The sequence below is a fragment of the Dryobates pubescens genome, chromosome 20, assembly GCF_014839835.1.
Source record: "Dryobates pubescens isolate bDryPub1 chromosome 20, bDryPub1.pri, whole genome shotgun sequence".
NCBI classification, from domain to species: Eukaryota; Metazoa; Chordata; class Aves; order Piciformes; family Picidae; genus Dryobates; species Dryobates pubescens.
In genome coordinates this window covers 17,496,654-17,519,822 of record NC_071631.1, presented here as the reverse complement: position 1 = coordinate 17,519,822, position 23,169 = coordinate 17,496,654, and the positions used below count along the sequence as shown (strand labels likewise).

The window sequence follows — 23,169 nt, the reverse complement described above, 5'->3', positions numbered from 1 at the left end:
TCAGGGACCCTGGATGGGTGCAATCCCTGAACTGCTAGTGGAGGCAATGGCCCCCAGTTCCTTCACCCCAGAGGGGGCATCAGGTACTCCCCGTTCTAGGGAGGAAATGTGCCGCAGCCCTCCTGCAGGGCCCAGCATTCAGAATTTGCCAAGTTTTGGTCCTCATTGAAGCTTTCCAGTAGCTGACCCAGGGGAGCTGATCCCCTTCTCACAGTTATAATCCTCTGCCTAACTCACATTTCTCAGCAGCAGCCTCTCTGCCCTGAGCCACTCTTAAGAAGCCTTAAAGCTGCTTCTCCTGCCCGGGTTTCCCCTCTCCCTCCCCAAAGCAGGTTTTCCCCTTCCAACTTTCCCTCACACACCCACAAGAACCCCCATGATGAGCAGTCCTGGCAGGGGGTCCCCATACTCATGCACCTTCCCCTGGCAAACACTGTACCCAGAGCCCTTTTATTCACTTTTCCCAGTTGCCTTCTCTTGGTAAATCATGAGAAGTAACCAGGAGCTCAGCCCTCTAGCAGGGCACCATGACACCAGGCATGAGCTGCTCCTCCACCTTCCCACCCCCCTCTATCTCCTCCAGATGCTGTGTGGTGCCTGCAGGATGCTGGTGCCCTTGGGGACCCTATGAGCCAGACGCTCGCTCTGAGCCACGTTTGCCACTGACCTTTCCGAGAGCACATGCAAGAAAACAGCCCTGCTGAAGGGTTAAACATTACCAGACTGAAATTCAAGGCTTGACGATTGGTTCCAGTTGACTGGCTGGGATGATAATTTTTCACAAGATAAATATGGCCAGGAGCAAGCAGCAATCACCACAGAACCTCTGTAGCAATGTCCCCCAACAAGTGGCTTCACTTCCCCCCACCTCTGCCATTTCCCTTCACCCGTTCCTGCTCAGTGGCCCACACTTCAGGTCCCCTGGCCCGGAGCCCAGGGAGAACCCCAGCCCTGTAGGGCAGGTGGCTTACAGCCTGGTCATTTATCCTCACAGGCTGAACTTGTGCTCCTGCCTGCAGCTGCACTGTAACTGCTGCGTGGGGTTCAGAGGCAGCACTTGCACCCCAGCTCAGCTGCACCGAGCCTGCTGCTGGGACTCATGCCCCAGAACAGGCAGTAGTGCCTGGCCAGAGAGAGGGAGCCTGCAGCTCTGTGCCCAGGTACTCACTGCTCTTGGATGCCTTGATCTTGGCCACCAGTTTCTGCACACTGGGTACGTCCCCGTTCTTCACGGCCTGGATCAGCTCCTGCTCTCGCCCCATCGCAGACCGGTGGGCGCAGCGGCGGTGTGGAAGGCAGAAACCCTCAGCTCCCAGCGGTTTATAAAGCCATGGGAATAAGACTGTAATTCCTCAAAACATGCTTTGATAGGAGACCAAATCCAACAAGAAAGATGCTTTACAATCCCACGGGACATAAAAACCCAAAAAGAAGTCTTTCTGTTAAGGGCAGAAGTCCTTTTCCACGTTGGGAGGAGCAGGACCCGGACAGGGCTTGGTTGGAGAACATGCAATCGATTAAAACAAGAAATAGTTCAGTGCTCAGGGACAGGCTCCCGGCAGCAGCAGGGCTCCATGAGACAAAGCCAGGTGGCTTGGGACAAGGCGGCCGGCACAGTCAGCATTGGGATGTCCTTGGCCTCTCACAGCACTCCTGAAACTGGAGGTGATGTGTTTTGCTCCCTTCACCAGGCTCCGCGGCAACGATGAGTCCCTAATTCTTCCCAAAGGGATTACGGGCTCCTTGCCATCTGGAAGTTATAGATCCTCCCTTTCTGGTGCTCATTAGCCCCTTCGTTTTGGCATTCCTCTTGGCAACAGCGCTGCAGCCACGCTGGGGAGCCCTGCACACAGCCGAGCCCTGACACGGCAGCCCGGGACCTGCGGAGGGGAAGAGCAGAGTCAGCCCTCGAAGGCCATTTACCTTCCGGCTCCGTCGCGACAGCTTTTGTATCCACGCCGAAGAACAAATACTTTGACTATATTTAGTCCTGGTGGGACTTGGCTCATCCTCATGTTAAATGGAGAGGGAAGAACCTGCAGAGGAAGCCTCCCCAGGGTGCTGTCAGGAGGTGGACAAGGAGCAGGAGGACATGGACACAGCACCCTCCCCCCGGGACCATGTGCGCCATCCCCTCCCTAAAGGCAGCACGTGTAGCTTCAGACAGCACTTTCCTCTCCTCTCCTAGGGGCAGCACCCAAGGGATGGAGGCCGGGGAGGTTTATCCAGAGTCCTCTGCAGCCCATGGGAGCAGGTCAGCCTGCCCAGCACCCTTCTACTCCTGTGCAGGGGGAAAACTCCCACTCTCCAAATTACCCATGAAACTCGGTGCCCTAGGGCCCAAGACACACTTTAAGCAGGACATGAGCTCTGGCTGGCCCAAGTGAGGAGCTAGGTGCAGCTCAGCAGCACAACCATGCTCTGAAGAGGATTGAGCCCATCTCCTGGCCAGCTGAGGTATTCCGGAGAGACCACCAGGTCTTGCAGCAGCAGTTCACAGCTCCCAGCCCATACTCTCACGCTGCAACTTGGCTGCCCAAGCTGGGTGGTGAGAAAATCCCTCCTGGTTAAGGGCTGTGAATCTGGCAGGCTGCTCCAACACTCAGGGAGGAGTGTGCGTGCAGGAGGGCAGGGAGCTCATGCTGTGCCAGCTGCAAGGCCATTGCAAGATCACCCCACAACTCCCTTTGTGTCAGTCTGGGTCATATCAGAACTGGCTCTGGTTCCCCTAGCCGTGGCCCAGACCTGCCATCTCCCTTCCCAGAGCGCTCGCCCTCAGCCGTTTATATAATAGGGGGTGTCGCTTCCTCTGAGCAATCGAGGTCACTGTTTTGAGAATGAAAATCACGGGGGAGAGAAGGCAACAGTGGGAGGAGTGGTCCTGCCTGCATCTGGGGTGGGGGGTCAAAGCCAGAAGCAGGTCCCATGACAGAGCATCGCTCAGCCCACCCACAGTAAAGCTCGAAGCTGCCACGAGGATGGACCCCCCGTGGGCTCCCTGTGCTCCAGCCCTCCCTGAGGTGCAGCAGAATTCAGGGTAGCTGGAGAGATGATACTCCAGTGATGGCTTAGCTCCCGGGAAAAGGGGCTGCTGAGATTCCCCCCCACCCAAGCTGGGGATTCACTGCTCCCCTGGAGCCCATGGGTCCTTAAGCCGGTGAGCCCCGTGTCCCCGGAGCTGCTCAGGGGTTTGGTGCCAGGCACCGAGACCAGCACCCGCTGTCACCTCCCCGCATCCTGGGGCGCCCGCACCAGCTTATCTGCGTTACAACAAAGTTTCAGCCACTTGACTCAGGCTAACCTTGCCGCAAACAAATCTCCTCCCGAAACCTCCTTCACACCAGCTTCAGAACTATTTAATTTAACCCTCTGCCCTGCACCCAGTTTTGTGCTCCGCGTGCTCTTCAAAAGCGTTCACAAAAAGTGAGTCTGAGGGTGCCGAATTTATTTATTCTTTTATTTAAGAAGCCAGCACAGCCTCGCTGGGAACACCAGGCGCTCTGCCCACCTCTCCCGGAGCCAGAAAGACTCAAAGAGTTACTTGGAGGTACCGAGAGCTCCAAATACCGATCTCCACCTCTTCAGCCTCCTGAGAGGGGAGCAGCAGCAAAAGTAAGAAGTCGAGAAACGCACAAAGCTGGAAAAGCAACAGCAAACATCCCTCCCACTCGAGCAGAGCTCAGTCTCCAGCCCAGGAATCCACCTGGAGAACTAAAGTATCCCAAACGTTCCCGCAGCCAACAGCAGAGCCGAGAAAAAGGAGGGAGAGAAGGGGGGTGGGGGGGAAGCGCAACCCAAACAAACCCAAACCAATTACGTAAGTGGAGAAGGAAAGATGCAAAAGAGCAGTAGGCACCGAGGCTGGGTTCCGAAGGGGCAGGGCAGAGAAGAAGGGGGAGAAGCTCGTCTCCCCTGGGAGGCCCCCGGGAGGCTTTGCACTGCCCGGGGAGACGCCAAGGGGCGGGCGGGGAGTGGGAACCGGTCGGGTCCCCGAGACCCCCGGGACCCTCCTCTTTGGGGTAAGGCTTGGGGAGTACTTTTGCCTCAACCCCCCTCCCCGAGACGAGTCGCTCCACTGCTCCCGAGAGCGGCCCGAGCGGCTCCACTCACCTGGCCCCGCACCGGGGCGAACCGAGCCCAGAGGAACCGCTCTGGACCGAGCCACACCGAGAAGTACAGAATCGAGCCGAGGAGAACCGGACCGAGCTGGGATAAGCTCAGCAGCAACTTGCCGAGCTGCGCGGAGAAGGGTCCGGGTCCGGTACCGGGAGCGGACCGGAGAGAGCGGCGCGGTCCCGGCTGCCCGGCTAACAGGGCGGCTCGGAGCTCGGCAAAGTCCCGCTCAGGCTGGCCCCGTCCCGGCAGGAAATCCCTCCCCGGCCCGGCCTGATTGGAAAAGCCCGGCGGGTTGTGCGGGCTGGGCAGGGCCGGGGCCGCTGTCACTCACCGTGATGCGCCGGCAGATTTGGGCAGGGGCAGGGCTCGGGCAGCCGCCGCGCCGGCACCGCTCCCGCCTCGCTTCGCACCGAGGGGTGTCCCTGGGGCTCCCGGGCAGCGAAGTCGCTTGGGACGGGGTCCGGCTGGAGACCCAGCGCGGGCCGGGACCGGCTTCGGGGGGCGGGACCAACATGGTACTGGACCGGCCCCGTGCTCCGGGACCGGCCCCGGTGGGAGGTCCTTCACGCCCGAGCCGGGACCGGCCTCGGCAGGCGATCCCTAATCCTCGGCCCGGGTCCGACCCGGTGCTCAGGGACCCGCAGTGGTGGGAGGTCCCCCATCCTCAAATTGGGACCAGTTCCGGCGAGAGCTCCATCCTCATCCCAGGACTGACCTGGTGGTCCGGCACCAGCCCCTGGGGACCATCTTCAGCCCCAGCCCGACCCGATCAGCCCTTTGCCTCCTCCACCACCACTGACCCAGGCAGAGGGGCGGCACAAAGCTGCTGATGACACCCACGGGACCCAAGTCCACTGATCCCCCAGCCGTCCAAGCCCTGCACTAATTCTACTCTCACAAAACACTAAAACCACCCAAAAAATCACCCATTTCTGCCAGTCCTCAAGAGAAACACCAGAGCCAAATGCTCCCCTGAGCAGAGTTCTCTTAAAACAAGTGACTCCCTAATAAAGCTGGACAGCTTTTGCTGCATGATACCACTGGATTATCATCAACTAATCAGATTAAAACCACACGAAGGCTTGGAATTTATTCACTAAGTGCCCAGACCACTCCTCCCTCCCAAAGATCCAGCACCTCTTCGGACCAGACCCCGAGACATTTCACCAAGTGATGGTTTTGTGAGCAATCCCAATCGGGGGCGGGGGGGATCCTTGGCGAGGAGGAACCAACGTTTCAAGACACACCCTGTCTTTTCAGATCGGGAATAAAGAGATTATTATGCACATCTAATTATAAATGTCAACATTTTATGGCTGCTATGCCAAAGCACAAAGCTTTAAGTAGCCCTGCTAGGAAGGGCTGCAAAGTGAAAGGTCTTCTTGTTCCTCCTGTGAGTTTTGCCAGAGCTTGTAAAGTGCAGTGACATTTATGATAATCCCTTGAATTTATGTAGCACCTTTTGTCCTTTTAAGGCTCTTAATTGAGCTTTGGATCTCCCCTAGCACAGGCTACACTCACTTTGCAGAAGAGGAGCCCCGGCCCTGCTTTGTGCCCTGCGCTGTTTCAGGCAGAGGCAGGACTTTTCCACCCCGATGACCTCCATCAGCTCACCGTTACACCACAGCAAGGGCAGGCTGCACCAACATTCCCACCCAAAGGTTATGCTGCTTCAGATACACTCATGTGGTTTAATCTGGGTAGTTTAAGCCTTAATTTCTGGTGTCATGTGAGCCTTTTGAATGGAGGGTGCCACTGGAGGCTTTACCCCAGTTTACTAGAAGGTCACAATTTGTAGCGCAGCTTTTGAACATCAAACCACATCTTGGTGCTCCCCACTCCGCCCTGAAGCCCGACAGCCTTGCCTCGTGGCCCTCCCGCAGGCAGCAGCCCTCACTGCTATCACCTATCTCAGCTTTCTATCGACTCTCAGAGGCTGAACAGCTGGTGGGTGGTCGCAGCACAAAGACCACCAGCAATGTCCACCTTGCCGAGCTGACAGACCCACCGTGACATTTTGTCCCTTGTGGCCGCAGAGCAGGTGCTGAGAGCATCGATTGTGTTTCCACTGCAGAGAAACCCCTTTGACATTTTGGTCCTGCAAGATGTTTGCAGTCTGGAGCAGGGGGAGGGGGTAGGTGGGGGGAGCGGGTATCGGGCTGCAGACACCCTTGGGTGGCCGGCCCTGTCATCAGCGCCTGCAGAAAGATGCCCAGGGCAGCACCTATGCGTGTTCCCCACTTTGGGTGAGGGGAGCCCTCCCGACTCTGTCTGCTCGGGTCTGGCGGGGGCCCCTGCTCCTGCTCGCAGCTCTTCAGGTCGATGTTGCCATCTAGAGGCCCATGGTACAACGATCGTCTCCTTCCGAAGTACTGGGGTGGAGGTGTTTTTTTAGTTAACGCAACATTTCACACCAGCTCTTTTGGGTCAGGGGCTGAGGGGGAGGAGCAGCTGAGTTGCTCCTACAGGTGATGTGGTTTTGACTCAAAATGTCACTGCACAACACTTTGCCAGCTCTCTCAAGACCATGTCTTGGATGGCTGATTGATAGCCACAGCCCATCCTGGCTCCTCTTGCAGATCAGCAGCTGCGCAACTCTCTCCTCTCTGCTTCTAGATTATTTGGAGGATGGGGCAAGAATCTCAGACTGATGCCTTTGCTGAGAGGAAAGCAACCGACGGGCAGGAGCGATGCACACAGCAGCTCCACGGTGTGGGCTGCAGGTGAGGCCAGGAGAGACACGGCTTCAAGCTTGGAGAGTGCAAGGTTCCCACTCCAAAGCCTCACCCATGAAAGCCCAAAACTTGGAAAGTCACAGCCATCCCGTGCCCTCTGAGCAGGTAGGAGGTCTGCAAAGGTCCGTACCAGACATCCAAAACATTTGAGTTATGTTACAAACCAGCTGGATGAAGATAAACTTCTCTCAGCTGTGGCTCAGGCTCTCCTTTTGGCTGCTGTTTAAAAATCACAGGAACATGCCCATCTCGACCTGAGGACTTGCTGCTGCTGTCCCAAAGCTACCTCTGGCAGCCAGGCAAGGGGAGGCTGAGGCTTTCATGTGAGGCTAAGCAGCCAGGCAAGCAGAGGAAGATTCCCACAGGCAGACAGGGTTGCTTTTCCTGGATGTGTGTGCAGACACCACTGCCCAGATACTCCTATTTCAGGGTCAAAGCAGGGCTGGAGCCTGGTATTTGCCCACCCACGAGGGCAACACCAGCATGGGAGAGGCTGTGGGGCTCCACATTGGCACCACAGTATCTGTCCTGCAAGGGAGAAGTTGCAGATTGAGGATGAAGCAGGGTGAGGAAGAACCTCTGCTGCATGGAATGAGACCGTGGCAGAAAGCAGGTTATTGCTCAGGTTTAAAGCCACCCCAGGAGCCCTTCCTGCAGCTCCTGATGTTCATTCCCAGAGGTTCTGGCTCACTAAGGACCAAAAGACAATGGGTGCCCCACTGCTGGGCTTTGGTCCTGTCTGTAAGCAGCCCAGCAAGTCTCAATCTCATTCCCGGTGCTCAGCAGTCACATCCCATCCCGAGGGACCTTTTTCTGCACAGATATCTGTCCTCTCCCACGTTACATCCAGGAGAGGCATTTCCCACCTGGCTTAACAATTGACCTTGCTGGCTGCAATGTCAAGGGCAAAACTAGAAGAGAAGAGGAGATCCAGATACGAAAAGTGCTTATGTATGACTCCATCACTTCTTATAAACTCTGCTGGAAATAACTGCTGCTGGAAGAAGTCCAAGGAGAAAAATAAGGAGGTGTTGATCAAGAGGGAGATGCACTGCTCACAAGGAGGAGGAGGATGCTGTGCTCCTGGCCTCTGGCAGAGAAGTGTTTGCACTGCTTTGGCCTCAAACACCTCCAGCCCCCACACCACGTGCAGCACAGCTGCCGCTTGCAGTCTCTGGCCAGGCACCACTCTTAGGAGAGCTTCTATGTCAAGACACATCCCAGCCCCAGGACAGAATCTGGACACAGCTCAATGTGCAAGTTCCCTGTGAAGCTGTAGGATGAAACCCAGCAGTGACTACTGTTAGCAGAGCTGGTGGTACCGGCTAGTGGCAGATAGCAATATAAACCAAGAGTTGGCTCTCCCACTGGTAACAGGGCTTTGGAGGCCATCTAGGAAGCTCTGCTCAGCTACAGTCCTTTACAGCAAAGACATCACACACGTACACGTGACCTCAGCCCTCGGTTACATCATTTTGCTGGAGTTCAGCTCCAAGCTCCCTCAAAAAGCAGCTCCACAGCCTCAGCTCAAACACGTGCGAGCTAGGAGCTACAGCCTGCACCAGCCTCTGCCCTGGCATGGCAAACCCTGGGCACAATCCCTTCCCCTGCATCTGCCTGGGAGCTTGGGCAGGTGCTGGCATGGGGCTCTGGCAGGAGCAGCCATCTGTCCCACGTGCCAGACTCACCTCTCCAGGCACACGTGCACTGCTGCTTGCACTATCCGCCTGTCAACCTGCTTTCCTCCTCCTCCACCAGCCTCCCTGTGCTGCCAGTCACTCCTTTCTGCTCCTGTGCCTTTCTTTTCTCTCTGTCTCCCTTGCTCAGCCCCTCAACTCAGGAAATTAAGGATAATCCTCCCTTTTTTCGCTGCCGGATCCCCTGTTTAACATTCGCTGCGTGTGCCTGCACCGATTCAAAACGGGATTAGACTTTCTGTTGCTTTGATGTCACTTGGGCTTTGCACTTAAGGCAGAGGGGAAAACAGAAAATGTCTGTCAACAAACCTCTTTGGCTCTGCCCATTCACTTGCACCCGTCCTGGAAACGAAGGTCAGGCACATTTACCTGCAGAAACCAAGTCCCCTTCCAGGATCAACCTGGGGACGCTAGGCTGACCCACAGCCCCAGGACTGCAGCTGGGTGTTATGCTCTGGAAACACCCAGTTTCCACCCTGACTCCACTATCATCCAGCAGCGTGGAGGCTGAATGGATCCTGCCAGGGAGGGAGGTGTCATTAATCATTGGAAACCCACAACTTGTTGGCTGTCAGCGGATATTGCAACCTCCAGCTGCCGCGCGGCAGGGAGCATGTGGGCCACCGGCATCGCCTCAGTGGAGATGGGTTCTCAGGGCTCCCCACTGGGGATACCCACAGCAGCTCATTTCTAAGGGAGAAGCAGGTGCAGTGGGATGGCTGAGATGGAAAACCATACCCTACTCCCTGTGGTGTGACGCTTGTGCTACAGCACAGTCCAAGAATCAGGCGTTTCACTTTGCTTCCTCAGGTCTGAGCTTGTCCCTCTAGAGGACAAGAGCTTGAGGGAATTTTCACTGGCTAGTACCTCCAGCACCACTCTGAAGTTGATAAAGAGCATTTTTCTCATGCTATTTGCAACAGGCTTGCTTTGCCTTTGAGACACCACTCCTCGAGTTCATGATGTCCTAAGCAGCCCACCGCTCCAGTACAGAGCAGGATCTTGATATCCCATGGAGATGCACCTGGAACCATCCCAGCAGCTTCTAGAGGTTGTTTGGGAAAGTGGCTCCACGGATGAGTACAGTCCAGCCGTGGTCAAGATTCACTTCTCAGTCTGGTCCCAAGAGAGAGGCACAGCCAGCGCCTGCAGATCAGAAGCAAGGACACACCTAAGCTCTCCCTAGGATCTGGCAGCTGTAATCCCTCTGTCACCCATTTCACACCATTGAGATGCAGCCTCAGCTGGCACTGCCACCACGTCGTGGGCATACTCCAGGACTGCCCACGGACTGGGGGAGCACCTCGTCGGCCAGCACAGACTAATCCATTTTGCCTGGTCCATGCACACAGACTTGATTAATGCCTGCAATGAGCTCCATCCATCATCGGGGAGCAAAGGAGATTAACTGCGAGCGCCTGCCTCGCGCTGATCCCATTCTCCAGGCCTCCTGATTAACGGTGAGGCTGCCTTATCTGCCAGGCCAGGAAACACCAGGATCTGGGCTGACTGGGGATGAAGGGAAGCTGAGGGCACTCAGGCAGCAGGCAGGGTGCTGCCGGCCTGGCCATGGCTGGCTCTGCCACCAGGGCTGTGGCAACACCCCTCTGCTCCCCATGATGGAGCCCCGTTCCCCATTCCTGTTGCTCCCTGCCTCTCTGCACCCACTGCTCCCTCCTCCCAGCCCTTCCCTGTCGTGCTGGCAGGGATGGCTGGAGGCAGAGCAGCAGCTGGAGCACCTCTACATCCCTGCAGAAATGCAATACCAAACCCCAGAGTCTGGGGCTCCATTTCCCCTCGCTGGTCAGCAGCGAAGTTGTCGCTCCCCATCCATGGAGGGAATTTGGGTGAGCCAATTTGGAGGCCTGGAGTAACCCGGGCAAATCCCCTCCTGGGGCGATGGGGGAGGCTGCAGCTGACCAGCACTGCGGAGGGCGGCCGCTCGGCCAGGCTCTTCCCCGCGTGTGAAGTGGATGCAGGGAATTAGCAGTGCCATCTGGACAGGCTCCAGCTCCTGCCCCTGGCTCGCCACTGATGCTTCATTAACAGCTCCCTCCTTTCAGCTCCCGTCTCCTTGGCTTCTGCTGCAATCAGCTGGGCTGGAGTTTTGTTGTCTTGGTTTTTTTCCAAGTGGAAATTATTTCTCATTTCTTTTTAACAATCAGGATGCAGAGAAAGAGACAGGAGAGGAAGGAATTTCCAGGAGATGAAAGGGCAGGATTAAGGACACGGCTCTAGCTTTGTTATCCCTCTAGTGTGGCTAAGAAATTCCTTTCAGGAGAGGGCTTTAATTAACTGTGTTTTTCTGACAGGAAAGAAAACTGGACCTAGAGATAGATTTAGTTTCTTGGGGCTGCTGACAAGCCCAGCTGTGACCTCAGCAGCCCAGATTCACACACACACACATGCTCCTACACAAAACTTAGCACAGTACATTTCTATTGGCTTTACAAAGGCCTCGACTGTCACCCCAGTCCGGAAAATAAGGCACAGAGGGAAGAAATAAGCCAGGCAAGAACAAGGCTACCATGAACAAGGCTACCAGTGGGAAGAGGAGCCGAGTGCACTGAACCACAGGGCTCAAGATTTCGGAAGGGGCCTTCGTGAGAGGAATAACCCAGGGCAGGAGGCAGCAGAAAGATCTCCACTGCCTTCCAGACCAACAACCCTTCTCACACAGCAGGAAAAAGTCAGAGGGAGAGGAGAGAAAGTTTGCCCGGTGGCAAACTGGGACATTTAGAAACATGGCGCTGCTGTATCTGCATCCTCCGCTGCCGCAAAACCCTCCAGGAACTGAGCCAATCAAAAATACCATTTGGGGCTGATTTGTATCCAGATGAACTCTCTCCAAATATTTTAAGGCAACCAGCAAAACGACCAATTTCTGGCTTGTTTAACCCTTCCTCCTGAAACCTGCATCCAGCCTGAAAGAAGGCACCACCTCGGAAAACATCTTGTTCTGGGAGTCTGACCTGCAGAACTGGACGTGGGACTGGGTTTGCCCATCCCCAAGCACCACCCCAGTCACCTCCCTGTGCCCTGACTCTGCCCTGACCCGCTTACTCTTTCTGCAGCTGGACTTTCTGTGTAAATCTGGATACAGAAGGCCAAAAATCCATGCAGGTCTCCAGAGGAAGCCTCAGCCCCACCTTCCACAACCACAGTAACTCCTACCAGGGAAATATCTCACCTGGTTCCTCTGAGATTTGCCTTTCTTTGGAGCCCTGTTAAACCAGGAGCTCACACCAGCCCACGTCTTGCTCCTCTCCTGCCTTTCCGGCTAATGAACTCCCAGATGATAACAAATGCTGATTGCTGCTGCTGAAACGTCTGTCTCTGCCCTTAGCATTTCACAGCCCACGGGGCTAAGTGGTTTGCCAATTATTGTTTTCATAAGTGAGCATCATTTTACTTTTTCATTATCATTTTAAAAGGTTTCCACCTCTCCCAGTGCCCTCAGCCACTGCTTCCAACCCCAGCAGACGTCTCTGTACCCAGGGGCAGCACAAGGACACATCTGGCTGATCTGCTGGGGGGGGAAAAGAGAGGGAAGCAACATCTGGCTACTCCAGCAACCCAACTGTTGGAGCGAGCAGAGCTTTTCCTGGGGCCTGCAGATCCATGTCAGGAGGTTTTTCTGACCCCATGTTACTGCCACTGACAGCTCCCCCCCTTCTCAACACAAGATTTCAGTCTCCCTTGTGATTTAATTTCTTATTCATTTTACAGGCTTTGTGCTTCTCCAAGTCTTCTCCAACACCAGAATTCCCTGGGAGATGCTGTATCAAACACTCTCTTGGACTTCAGGTATACCTAACGTACTGCAGCTCAAAAATCAGCTACTGCTGCTTCCTTCCCTCCTGCCCCCTGCTCAGTAGCAGGACTGCAGTTTCTGGTTATAAAACACCACCTCTCTCTTTCTTTTTCTTTCTTTCTTTCTTTTTATTAGCTTTGCCATAAATCCTCATGCTTGGATTTGCAATTTCATGTGACAGCTCTTTCCAGGCACCGACTGGAGTTTATCTCTTCTCCTTGACTTGAACCTCTCAGGATTTTTTAGTTTTGCTTCATCTCAGATCTGTAATTTCCATTTCCAAGTTCAACATCATCATGCTCATTGAAAAGGGTGGCAGAGAGCTCATTCTGGGTTGAGCAGACATCTGTTCTTAGTCGTCAGCCCCCCTGCATCCCTTCTCCTCTGACTCCTCTTGAGCCCTGTGCACAGTTATCCACGAGCCACAGATCTGAGCCAAAAGTGTGGTGGTTTTTTTTTCCTTCCTCCCTGTTCAGGCTCAGGAGGAATTCAGGTTACAGCTGCCTCCTCCTCGTGCTAGTGCCTGTTCTTGTGAAAGGGAAATGCAACAACTAACACCCTGTGGCAGGATCTGCCTCCCTGGGGGCTCCTGGCTGTTTCTCTTCAACACCAAGAGCTGCCAGCAGCTTCTTATCTCCGACAACTGGATCTGCCCGTTTCATCCAGCGTGCATCCGCATCCCTGACCTCAGCACATGGAGCCCGCCAGCTTCTCAGCTCCCTTGTCACAGGGCAAGCCCTGCTTGGCCCCTGCTTGTTATTTTTGGCTGTGCTTTTGTCTCTGGGATCCTCTAACCTTTAGCAATAAAAACAAAACCACAAGGCTGCTGCCCTGGCCTTTGTTTCGCTGCAAGCAACTGGGATGGACAGAGGCTGAAGGCTACAACTGCAAATTAGCAGCGTGGGACTGGAATGAGCCAGGATTGACCACGCAGCTTGGCTCGGTCATTTCGAGGGCAGGAAGGCTGTGGGGGGAGAGGTGCTCCTCTGGTTTCAGATAAATTTCCATTTTGTGCTATTAAATTAGAAACCCAGTGTGGATAACAGGAGGGTTTGGGTGAGGGTTTAGCTGTGTTCCTGCAAAGCCCTGTGTGGCTACTGGGCAGCTGAGAAGGGGATTTACCCTGCTGCAGTCAGGAGAGACACATCTAGGAGAAAACACAGGCTGGCTCAAGTCTTGAGCCATGACTCCCTGGGCAATAACACCAGCTCAGGGCAGTATTGGCTCACATGGTAGCACTGATCTGAATCGAATCAGGCATCAAAACACAACAGCAACTTCTTTCCAGTCAGCCAGACCTAACATACAGCATGCGACCAGATCGATGACAGCAGTGCCTGAGTCACCATCCAGTTGCCTTGACAAAGCTACTCCTTCAAAGTTTTGGCCCTTCTGTGTGTGTTGGTTGGTTGTTTTGCTGCTTTGTTTTGTTTTAATCAAATGATTGCATTCAGCAGGCATCCCTCTGCGAGGATACAAACACTTGTGCTGGGATAATCATTACAGGAAGATGGATAAGACGCTGCCTGAGCCAGCGCTGCTGTGGAGAGAATTACTGTCAATTTTTGACCTCAAGCTCAGCATGTAGCTTTGGGGAAATTATTTAGCTTTACTACATGACATTTTCTTCCCCTGTAGGTGAGAAGCGACAGCAAAGACTCACTTTCCGGACTCAAGGAGGCAAAATGGATCAGCAGTTGGAAACTACCTTAAGCAATATTGCCTGAAAAGGTGTGAGACTGACACGCAGCTGCTGAACGGAGACAGCAGCATTCAAGTACTCAGCCAGCACAGAGAAATGATACACTATGTCTACCATCCTGAATGAAATCATCCCTATCTCTAAGTCCACCGTGAGGGTGAAACGTCAACCATTAGGCTGTTTGATCAACACAAACAGAGGCCAGGAGCTAAGCAAGGAAAACGCAGAGGCCCATTCTGCATGTCTGGAATTGTGAGTACGGGCAGCAGTGAGTTAGAGAGGAGGACTCGCAACTTGGCTCTTAGAGAAGCCTCCTCTCTCCAGAGTGCAAACCAGAGGAGTAGCTAGGTGCTAAATAAATATTTAGAGACCGAGAAAGTTTCCATTTAACGAGGAAGGATTTGGTGGAACGAGCTGGGGGAAATGGTTTCGGTAGCACAGTAACAGAAGCCGGCGCTGCGCTCTGCCCCGTGGGATGCTGTGGTTCTACTCGTGTTGCGTAAGACAGGATCTCCAGCTGGGACAGAGACAGGAAATAGAACTCATTATTGAAATGCAAGAGCCTTTCAGGGTTAAACCACTGCTAGACCAGCCAGATTCATTCCCTAGTCACAGAATTTGCCTGGCAGCAGCTTTGGAAGATTAGGATCTATCTCCATAACAGTGATGCTGCAGACAGGATAAGGGTAATGGTGATGTCAGGTTTGTAGGAAGAAGTAATTTATTTTCTTTTATGTTGAAGGGTTGAGCTTCATTTCCTCACCTTTATCTACATCAGTAGGCTGTCGAGATGGCAGTTCCCTGCTTAAATGTTAATTACTCTCTCTCTCTTTCAAGATGTTTTCGAGGGGCTAGTGCCTCGATCTTCCTTGTAATTACATAGAGTGGTTAGTACAACTCCTCGGCTATTTCCCCAGGTCCCTCTAGAGCTCATCCCTGCTTCGCTTTCCAGTGGATGAGCACTCACAGAGCTAGTCCTTCAGAGAGCTACTGTCTTCAAGTGCTTGGCCAGATAATGAGCTGATTACTGCGCCTGCTCCTTCCCATGATGGTGAGCTCTGTGTGTAGACAGGTTACATCACCAGCTGCTGTGGTTAATATTCTTCTCCTCTCTATGCCTTCAAACTGGGGAGCCAGGCTGCTTTTACCAAGTCCTCTTTAGGGCAAGAGCTTCTATACATTATTGACATACAGGTTGTTGGGTAGATTCAGGTTGGATGTTAGGAAGAAATTCTTCACCATGAGGGTGGTGAGACACTGGAACAGGGAGGGTGGTGGAAGCCTCATCCCTGGAGGTTTTTAAGGCCAGGCTGGATGTGGCTGTGAGCAGCCTGATCTAGTGTGTGGTGTCCCTGCCCACTGCAGGGGGGTTGGAAGTAGATGATCCTTGAGGTCCCTTCCAAACCTAACAGTTCTATGATTCTATGACATGACAGGAAGGGAGACTCCAGCCTTATCAAAATCTGACTATGAAAACCGTCACACAGCCAAGCTGGTGAGGTGAATCTCAAGCGCTGAGCACAGCTTTGTCCCTGCAGCTGTGACATGTGCACCAGGGCTGGAGCTGCTGTGGTTTATTGTGCCTCTACAGCCGAGCTGGGGGAATTACAGCTTCCTCAAACGCAAGGCTGTTTCTAAGTGAGCAGAAATGTTTGAGAGTGCCGATTAGAAATAACCCCGTGTTTTGGAAACTGCCAAATTTAAACGTCAGGTTCTTTCTCTGAAAGCCCTGAGATAGCTCTTTCCTCTCCAGGGAAAGTGAGTAAGAGGTGGTCTATGCAGGGTAAGTGGAGTAGTAGCTGCCCACCAGTTTCTCATGCAAACACTCATACTCTGCACTTGGAGTGCGTGTAGGCACTCCCTGCAGAGGACAGCATTATGCTCACAATAGCTCTTCTGCCTTAGCTCCATCATCCCAACACACAAACTATAGCTTGCCTTACAGTAGTAACTCCATATAGATGGATGCAAATGCTTGCCCAAGATGTGAAGGGAAAAAAGAAAATACAAAGTAACTGGGAAATATCACTTTGTCACAAACTGTGCAGGTTCAGGACTGTCTCACATACAGCAGAGAGCTGCCAGGGAAAAACCTCCTGGGCAAATCACTGACTGAGGCAACCCAGCAAAAATCTCATGGCATAGCAGACAAATCAGCCCCAGCCTGTCTTCAGCTCTGAAGAGCTACAATGCCTGGGTGAAGCAAGCTCCAGATTTCTGTCTGCTGCTGGTCCACTAGAGGACAACCTAATAATGATGAGCTCCTTTGGCTTCCACAGTAAAAGGCCCATAACTGCTGCCAAATCCAGCCTACAAGCCGTGCTGGGTTTGTTGGTGGTATATGTGCTGGGCCTTATTTTTTGATGGTACAGGTTAGTTATAGTCCTGGCTGATACAGGCTTCCAAAGCTCAAAAGAAAACAAACAAACAAGGCCCCTATGGTTGATGCCAGCCTTTGCAATTATAGAGAAAGAGACTGAAACAAGGCAGGTTTCCAGAAACACAGATGTGGTTTTCATAAAGCAAACTAAATCCTCCACACCAGGTTCTACCACAGAAAAAAAAAGCTGCCTGTTGCTGCTGCTTTCCTGCAGACTTCTGACATGATAGCATGCTTTTTGGTTTTCCTGGTACAGAAATTTTCTCAGAGGTAGAGAATGATCCTTTTGCCCTGGTAGCCTGTGGTTTATCAAACCGTGATGGGGGGGGGAACCCAACTCCCTTATAAACAGTGGTGGGAAGCACAAAAATATCTTCAGCTCAAAGCCACAGAAGAGAACAAGGCTGCAGCTCCGGCATGGCACAGAAAAAGGGCAAAGCAGTTTCTCAAAACCCAAAGGAGTTCTTGTCTAGTATTTTTAAGGCCAAAAAAAATTAGGACAAATAACATCTGAGCTAGCAACAGGGCTAGTTTCTGGAGCTAGGGAGGAAATGATCTGTGGCACAGCAGAAAATAGCAAAGAATTAATTACAAACGAAGTGTCTCAGATTGGAATGAGGGTTAGAGGGCTCAGAGTGTCAAAGCAGCAGAGATTTCAGTGGGCAATTTAGTACCTTGACATGCCTTAGACCCACTAGTGGGGCTGTGACTCAAGGGTGAAAAGCGCATGTGTCTCCTCAAGGGACTGAAATCCACGCTGAAGGCAGGAGATCAGAGCTGCTGTAAAAGGTGAAGTCTGATACTCCTACTGCCGATAGCAGGCTGGCTCTAACTGGGAGCACGCAGATCCTAGTCATCCCTTCAGGGGCGGCACTGGGAAACCATGTGAAGGGGCTCTGGGAGTCTGCCCCCTCCCGCTCCCCGCTGGCTGGAGGAGGGTAGCTGCCCCCGGCCCCGCTCCGCACCGGCGTTCCCTCCCACCCGACGGCGTGGAGGAATGGATGCTCTCGGACGACGTGGCTGACGGAGTCAGCTGCTCTTTGATGTCAGTACCTGCTCACGGCTCGGCGGGGCGAGAGTGGGCGAGCGGAGCGCAGCCGAGCTGCAGCCTCTGCTCCCCGGCTGCAGGAGGGCTCTGTCCCCCAGCCTCTACCCGGCCTCCATCCTCCCCAGCAGGGAAAGCCGAGTGGGGAGCCCCCGCCCCGTCGGCACCGCAGATCCACGAAGAGAACTTGCCCAACTTTCTCCCTTCCTAGCACCGGGAATCACTGCCATGGCCCCTGCCAACTCCTCCCGCAACTTCTCCGCGCCGGAGGCTCGGAACGGCACAGGTGAGCAGGGGCTGCGGGGTCGGAGAGCACCTCCCCGCCGGGACGTCCGCACCAGGGCCGGGGCGCGGGGACCTTCTCGGGGTACAGCCGCGGGCAAATGGCTCTTGAGCTGCCCTGCAGCCCTCAGCCCGGCTATATGCGTCCTCGGCCGGGGCCAACCGGTCCCCCATGAGGTGGGAGAGGCTGAGCATAGGGATCTGCCCCACCCTGTATCTCAACCCCGGGCTGCGGACCGGACCCGCTGCCTTCAGCACCCACTGGCGGACAGCGCCGAGCCCCAAGCCGCGCAGGTGGCACCGACCCCTCCCGGGTCCGCGGAGGGTCCCGGGCCCAGCGCTCCCTCCGGAGGAACAGCACCGAGATAAAGCCCGGCCACCGGCACCAGTGGGGTTGAAGCTATTCGCTGCTTCTTGGCCGTGAGACAGTAACAGCTCCAGCAGCCTGCTGGTCTGGGATGCAGAGAGGAGATGAACGAACCCAGCTAGGCAGGGAAGGGAACAAGGCACAGAGGAGATGGAGCTAGACAAGAAAGCTAAGTTCCTTATCAGTCTGTTTTCTCCATGCTTTCACAGTTCCCAAATCTTTTAGGGTCAAGCAGGCCAGTTTTTGGTGGTATGAGTTGGTGAAACTCTTCAAGAGAAGGTGCTTTATAAGTGGTCTTTGACCCCTTCTCCATCAGTATGTCCCTCATAAATTGCAAGTGTGCCTTAGGTGATTCCTTATTCTGCTGGGTTTGGCTAGGAGAGAGCTAACTTTTCCCTTCCCTCCCGCCATTCCTTTCTTAGTATCTCTACTCCTCCAGTTCTCTTTCCCCATCCCCAGTGAAGGAGGAGGGTGAGCGAGCAGCTGTGTGGTGTTTGGCTGTCTGGCATCAAGCCCTGACACTTGTGAAATGTAGTAAAGATGTATTTTCTTATGTATCTGGGCATGGCTGAACATAAAAATCACCTTAGAGGGGGTGGAAAAAAAAATTGACCAGTCTTCATTCAGTTCACATAGCACAGCTCCCTTTGGGACTCCTCAGAAGAGCAACAGGGCAGCCACAGACCTTCAAGCAAAGACAAATCATTGCCTGAAGTATTTCACCTTTTTTTTTTTTCCCCCCAGTAAACAAAGTACAGCCACTGGGATGTGCACAGAAGCAGTGCTGAAAATTCAGATTCAATGTTTTCTAAAGCCTCTTTCATCTCGAGATAAGAGGCAGCTTTTGAGCCTCTGATAGCCGTGCACCTCTGACTCCAGCCTATAATGCCCACACGAACTATAGCTTCACACCAGCTTCCAGCTAATCATGCTTGAAAGTCCTACTCATACAAACACCAACAGCAGGAGAGAAGCTGCAGCACTGCACAGGCTGTCTTTCACACAGTGCCTTTGGGCTTGCACACCTTCTGCTTTAAGGCCAGCTGAGCTCATTCCAAATGGTACAGGATCACCACAAGCACTCTATCAGTCCTACTGCAGCAAAAGAACATTTTGTCCCAATTTCCAGCCAACAAAGAAGCCTTGGTTTCACTCACATAATCCATTTCCACCACATTCATAACTAAGTTTGGGGCTAAAAGAGAGGAGAACAGAACTTATGTGCAGAGCAGCAGGACCACAGCCATCTTTTTCCAACTTCTAGTGTGCCACCTTCAAGCATGAAGTTAGTGTGAGATCCCTTGGGATGTTCAGGGATGCACAGGTTGGATGTTGAAGGGCAAGCATCAGGTCTCAAGAGGGTGCTGCTGACAGTTTATCTGCCAAAAGCTACATAACATGGAGCATTTCCTGGCAGTAGTGAGCACCCAGAAGGAAGAGGGATCATTTAAACTCTCATGATAAAAGCCTGGACCATTTTTTGGTCTTATTAAGCAAGCTCAGCTTCCACACTGAGGCCCTGCCAGTTCTCCTGTGCCTCAGCAGCTCTGCTAGATTCTGATCTTGGTCTTGCTTACACCTAACTTGGCTGCTTCCTTGTGCCAGAAAGACTGAAGCAGTGGCAGCTCATCATTTCCCACTACTCACAGCACCATGTTCCATACAGTTGGTATGGCAAACCCTTCCTCAGTACAGACCAAGCCAGCAGTGTAACTCCAGCTTTCCTGCCAATTCAGCCAAGCTTCTCTGTCAAAGTAACTCTGTACTCAGGAATTCTAGAGCTCCAAGTAAGCAGATACCACTTTGGCAAACTGACAATTCTTTGGCAGGACCAACACCTTATGAGTATCTTTATTTCACTTAAAACCATTTTCCAGATTTCCCTAGGTTCTGATGGAGGAGAGTTCCCATCTACAGGCATGGGCTGCTAAGGAGGTGGAATAGGACAGTGCCTGAACACATTTCCAGTCAGCACCACATTGAGTCATCTGCAATTCAATGGAACACACACACAGCCTAGGCTTCAGGGCTATCATGAGTGCCTTTGTAACAGTCACACAGATAACTCACACAAAGCCTTCTCCTAGAGGGAAAAAATCCCCAACCACCAGGTCCTATAGGAGAGAAGTAATGAGATTTGCCTCAGCTGAGAAGGGTACTTTCAGTCTCCACCACACAAGGCACATGGCAGTCTTGCAGAACAGAGAGCACCACAATCAGTGCCTTTGACATCATCTCCTGTGCCCAAGAGCAGAAATCCCTGTTGGCTGGCACTGAGGGCTTGTGGCTTCAAAATGTGACTTTAAAGCTGGGTTAGGGACAAGGCAAAATGTGAATCTGATTATGTTTGGACCTCCCACCCCAGAGAGCAACAGTTAAGCAACAGTGCTGGTGAGTGTTATCAAGCAAGATCCAAAACCTACATCCAAAACCCAGAGGCAGCTGGGTTTAAGACATACTTTTTTCCCATGTAGAATGAGGGCATTCCCTGCTGAAGCCCACTTTGAAACCTAATCCCAAACCTCTCTCTGCCCACACACCTGGCTTTCCTTCTAGAGAAGAAACCAGAAGGAGGGAGAAGGGGAGGGAAGGAAACTGGAAAAGAGTGTGTGCTCCAGCCTACCCCTGACAGAGCTGGGACATGGCTAGGGTACAGTCCCAGATCTCCCACAACAGGTAAGAGTTAGTTGTCTGCCTGCATGGCCAAGGAACTCAGTCTCATACTGTACAAGAGACCAGCTGAAGCTTTCTGACAGCAGCTTGAGCATTGACTGCATCTAGCATTTGGCACCCATGTAGAGGCTTTCATTCTCTGATGTGCAGAGCACCAGCTGTCTCACCCAGTCCCTTCAATGGCTGGACACCCAGCCCACCACCACCCTGGAAGAAAAGTTACTACCAACCCTGTCAGTCACTGGTGAGTACAGCCTGATGTTAGTCCTCAAAAAGAGAGCTGGAGAGTTTCAGGGCAGGAGAACTACACCAGGAGAGCTGATGCCTGCACATGGCCAGATTTGGGTAGTGTCCTGCATGTACTGAGTGGCAGAGAGATGTCAAATCCCCAGCTAAGCCTCTCCAAGTACTGAAGAGGGTCTTAAACATCATCCCAGGCTACATCTTTAAGGGGGATCCAGCTGCAGGACAGGGCAAGCACACAGAGATGTAAAGAAGTTGTCTTTGTGTTGCATTCATTGCTTTGGTTTGTTTCAGCAGTAGCAGAGAAGCCAGCACCCTACACCAACGTGATCATGCCCAGTCTCTTCAGCATCATCTGTTTCCTGGGCATTGTGGGGAACCTCATTGTCATTTACACTATTGTCAAGAAGAAGAAGCTGAGATGCAAACACACTGTGCCTGATATTTTCATCTTCAACCTCTCCATTGTGGACCTCCTCTTCCTCTTGGGCATGCCCTTCCTCATCCACCAGCTCCTAGGCAATGGCTCGTGGTACTTTGGAGCCCCTCTGTGCACCATCATCACTGCCCTGGACACAAACAGCCAGATCACCAGCACCAACATCCTGACTGTGATGACACTGGACCGGTACCTGGCAACTGTCTACCCTCTCAAGTCTACCTACGTGCGGACCCCATGCGTGGCAGCTCTGGTGATCTGCTTGGTGTGGCTCCTCTCCTTCCTGACCATCATTCCTGTGTGGATGTATGCAGGCCTCATGCCTCTGGAGGACGGCACTGTCCGCTGTGCTCTCTTGCTTCCCAACCCAGAGACTGATATCTACTGGTTCACCCTCTACCAGTTCATGCTGGCATTTGCTGTGCCACTGATTGTGATCTGTGTGGTCTACTTCAAGATTCTGCAGCACATGGCCACCACTGTGGTCCCACTGCCCCAGAGGAGCCTCCAGGTCCGTACAAAGAAAGTCACCCGCATGGCAGTTGCCATCTGCTCTGCCTTTTTCATTTGCTGGGCTCCCTTCTACATCCTCCAGCTGGTCCACCTTGGCATTGACACACCATCCATGGCCTTCTTCTATGCCTACAACTTTGCCATTAGCTTGGGCTATGCCAACAGTTGCCTCAACCCCTTCCTCTACATTGCCCTCAGCGAGACCTTCAAGCGCCAGTTCTTAGTGGCCATCCGCCCTGCCAAAGAGCCGGGTCGCAACAGCAGCTCTGCCAACAACAACAGCATGACAGAGGCCAGTGTGTGTCTGAAACTGGCACCAGAGTCCACTCAGCAGACTCAGTTTCTAGAGGACTTTTCCCCACGTTCACTGCCTGTGACGGTGGCTGTTCACTAGGGCACTCTGAAGGGATCACAGCAGAAAGCCTTCAGATCTGCAAGTTGCTGGAGAAGCAGCCACTTCAGGCCATTCTTGGTGAAGCCTATGAGCTACCAGCTTCCACCTCCAAGAGTCCAGGTGCTCCCTTCTTCATTGCAGGACTCTGCTCCTACACTGCCCTTAGCCAAGGGGATGCTGTGGACTGCTGCTTCTTTCCACTGCTGCACAGCAGAACTCTGTCGCACAACATAACTGAGTCCCCGCAGAGGGTGAATGGAAAACAGAGAAAGGACCAGAAAGAGGATTTCAGTGGAGAATGTCCACACTGGAAGAGTAAAACTTCTACCAACATCATTGGCCAATGGTTGCTCACCTGCTGGTGTGACCAAGGTTCCTAAGCAGTGAACCTGCTAAGTGAGTATAGAGCTGCTCGGTTCAAAACCTGAACCTTTGAAACACGCTCTCATAGGGCAGGTCACTGACCTGCAAGCTTGGGGGGTGCTGTGCTCATGTTCTAGAAGCAAACAGCAGAGAAACCTTCAGGCCAGAAATCTCTGTCACTTGGCCTTTTGGTCCAGCCCTGCCTGCCTTCAGAGGGCTGGGTTGTTCGGCAGCCAAGACATCCTCAAGAACTGGCTAAAATTTTCATGCTAACCCTAAAGATTTCGAGCAAAATCAGGCAGATAACAACTTGCACTGCTTCAAGGGACTGCAAACAATTCTCAAAACCCCTGCTGCTGACGCCAGCTCTGTGGCTTTTCATGCCAACCAGCAGCTTTTCCCACTG

The 23,169-nt window shown here is 53.2% G+C and overlaps 2 protein-coding genes across 2 annotated transcripts in view; one reads left to right on the top strand and one right to left on the bottom strand.

The window, feature by feature from the left end:
- CASKIN2 (CASK interacting protein 2) overlaps positions 1-4,367 on the bottom strand; it is a 32,889-nt gene extending 28,522 nt beyond the window's left edge. The window contains exons 1-2 of the mRNA XM_054170547.1: positions 4,111-4,367; positions 1,169-1,880 (exon numbers count right to left, since the gene is read on the bottom strand). Of these exons, the coding sequence (XP_054026522.1) occupies positions 1,169-1,262 (94 nt within the window). The 5' untranslated portion in view covers positions 1,263-1,880; positions 4,111-4,367. The remainder of the gene's footprint in view (positions 1-1,168; positions 1,881-4,110) is intronic.
- A 13,256-nt stretch (positions 4,368-17,623) lies between these two features.
- Positions 17,624-22,573, top strand: LOC104298026 (melanin-concentrating hormone receptor 1). Its single transcript, XM_054170812.1, has 2 exons — positions 17,624-17,775; positions 21,349-22,573. The coding sequence occupies exons 1-2, from the start codon at positions 17,718-17,720 to the stop codon at positions 22,398-22,400; spliced, it is 1,110 nt and encodes a 369-aa protein (XP_054026787.1). The 5' UTR covers positions 17,624-17,717; the 3' UTR covers positions 22,401-22,573.
- Positions 22,574-23,169: the final 596 nt, after the last annotated feature.